Below are 2,686 nucleotides of genomic sequence, written 5' to 3' on the forward strand. Positions count from 1 at the left end.
CGATCTGATTGGCTCTGCTTCTCTGACCCAGGAAACGAGACGATCTGATTGGCTCAGATTCTCTGACCCAGGACCCCGGAGTGTCTCAGGTCTAATTATTGACCTTCAGGACAAACAGGTGAGTGGACGTCAGGACGAACAGCCTCTCGTTGGACGCTCTGAAGCCCAGGATGGACTTGTCCGAGTCCAGGCTGGCCACCTGTTGCTTGGCCACCTGTCCCACCTGACGCGCCTGCTTCCTGTTGACGAGGACCGTGTCCACGGGGGATGGCTGGCAGTAGATGAAGGTGCGGCGGAGACACTCGCACAGCGCCGCGTAGGAGAAGTTGGGAGCGCAGGTGGCAAACTTCTTGTCTCGCTTGGACGCCTGGACGTAACCTGTGAGGGGGACATTAAGGGGGAGGGTCTTAATCCTCGATCACTTCCTGTTGGTGATCCAACAGAACCCGACAGGTCTGTGAGCCTGAAAGTGTGGTGGACTCAGAGGTACCCAAAGCGTTGAAGGTGGCCACGTGTTCCCACAGGTCCTCGGGCCGGTCCGGGCGGGGCTGCCACAGCAGGGCATCCACATCGTGACGGAGACAAAGACACGGCATCTCAGATGGGTCCACCTGGACCGTGAACAGGTACTGATGGCTGCCAAGGTTCACCTGAGGAACCAGAGAGAACCGGATGAGTACTGGATCTGTGACAAACACACAGCAGAACCACAACCAGGGCAGGAGACCAGGAACCTGGACTAGGTCTCTGAACCAACAAAAAAACAACAGGTCAACCCAGAAACCCTTTTACTGTCAGTAGTCTGGGTCCAGGACTGGTTTAGTGTCAGTAGTCTGGATCCAGGACTGGTTTTCTGTCAGTAGTCTGGGTCCAGGACTGGTTTCTGGCCTTTAACCAGCTGACAGGTGTTTTTAGGCCAGGTGGTGCAGCTGAAGGTAGCTGAAGGACGTGGCAGCTTGTGTTTGTGACGTCAAACAGGGCAGTTTGTTGGTTTATTATCAGACTTGTGTTTACTTTCTACACCTCCTGGTCTCATATCAGTTCCTGGAAGTCCAGGTGGAATAAATTCAGCTATCTTCCTCCAACATCACTTTGTTCAAACACAGTCTGGATATCAAACCTGTGAGATCTGAACAGTTCTAGCTGGATAAACACTGCCAGCTCTCYGTCACTTTCAGACTTTATGAACTTGTGTAAAAGCAGATTAAACTGTTTAATCTGAACCTGACAGGAAATGAGCAGATCTGAGTGATGGAGAGGAAAGACTCATCTCTTCATCCTGAATCAGAAAAATCTGAATTTATTCAAACCATAAAGCTTTCTGACATTCAGCTGAAGTTTCTGCTTCCAAACATGAAGGTTGAATCATCTTCTGCTCGCTGATCCATCAGATCTGAAGGTTCTGCTGAACCCAGAACCAGCACATGTTCCAAACAGACTCACAATCTTTTCATAGATTCATTCAATTATTTTAAAAACAAAAACAAACATGATAATTTACTGAGAAGAGTCTGAGTCCAGTGCTACAGCCAGCTGCTGCCGCTCTTTGTGCTGGTTTATAACTGGAGTTCAGCAGCAGAATTAAACTCCTCCTGCAGCAGGTAAGATACTATCTGCTCATAATGTTTCCACATAACCCCACTTCAGCTAGTCTGAACCACAAACCTGGACCTGGACCTGGACCTGGGTCTTTCCAGGAAACAAACCCGATAAGGTTCTGAATCCTACAAACAGGATTAAAGTCTTGATTGACAGGTGACAGCAGAGCTGGATTATCCTGGAAATAAATTATTCTTAAAAACAGGTTTTTATATAAAACCAGGAAGTTCTGATCCAAACTGAGGGAACTGGGACAGAGGGTCAGGTCTGGTTGGTTCTGGTCCGACAGATGAAAGCAGAGCTCAGAAATGATCAGCTTCAACTTAAAGATAAAAAAAGCTTTTAGTGATTTTTTTTTTCTTTACATCAAAGGATTTCAGATTCTGTAAAAACAGACTGAACTGAGAGCAGAGACACCTGGATGAAGATAAACCCTCATCATCATCATCCTCATCATCATCACCAACACTACCATTATCATCATCATCTTCATCCTCATCACTATCATCATCACTACCATCATCATCATCACTACCATCATCATCATCATCATCATAATCTCTACCATCATCACCATCACTACCATTATCATCATCATCTTCATCCTCATCACTATCATCATCACTACCATCATCATCATCACTACCATCATCATCATCATCATAATCTCTACCATCATCACCATCACTACCATTATCATCATCATCTTCATCCTCATCACTATCATCATCACTACCATCATCATCATCATCATAATCTCTACCATCATCACCATCACTACCATTATCATCATCATCTTCATCCTCATCACTATCATCATCACTACCATCATCATCATCACTACCATCATCATCATCATAATCTCTACCATCATCACCACCACTACAATTATCATCATCATCTTCATCCTCCTCATCACCATCATTATCACTACCATCATCATCATCATCACCACCACCACCATCATCATCATCATCACTACCATCATCATCATCATTACCATCATCATCATCACTACCATCATCAACATCATTACCAACATCATCATCACTACCATCATCAACATCATTACCAACATCATCATCAC

General features: G+C 45.3%; 1 protein-coding gene across 2 annotated transcripts in view; it reads right to left on the reverse strand.

Annotated features, from left to right (window-relative positions):
* Positions 1-2,686, reverse strand: part of LOC106529386 (nudC domain-containing protein 1) — a gene marked incomplete in the record, with an annotated part of 15,365 nt that continues 12,679 nt past the window's right edge. For both annotated transcript variants that reach the window (XM_014024800.1, XM_014024799.1), the window contains 2 exon segments: positions 1-378; positions 491-650. In XM_014024800.1, coding sequence (XP_013880254.1) covers positions 92-378; positions 491-650 — 447 coding nt within the window.

This window comes from Austrofundulus limnaeus, unplaced genomic scaffold (genome assembly GCF_001266775.1).
Source record: "Austrofundulus limnaeus strain Quisiro unplaced genomic scaffold, Austrofundulus_limnaeus-1.0 Scaffold440, whole genome shotgun sequence".
Lineage (NCBI taxonomy): Eukaryota > Metazoa > Chordata > Actinopteri > Cyprinodontiformes > Rivulidae > Austrofundulus > Austrofundulus limnaeus.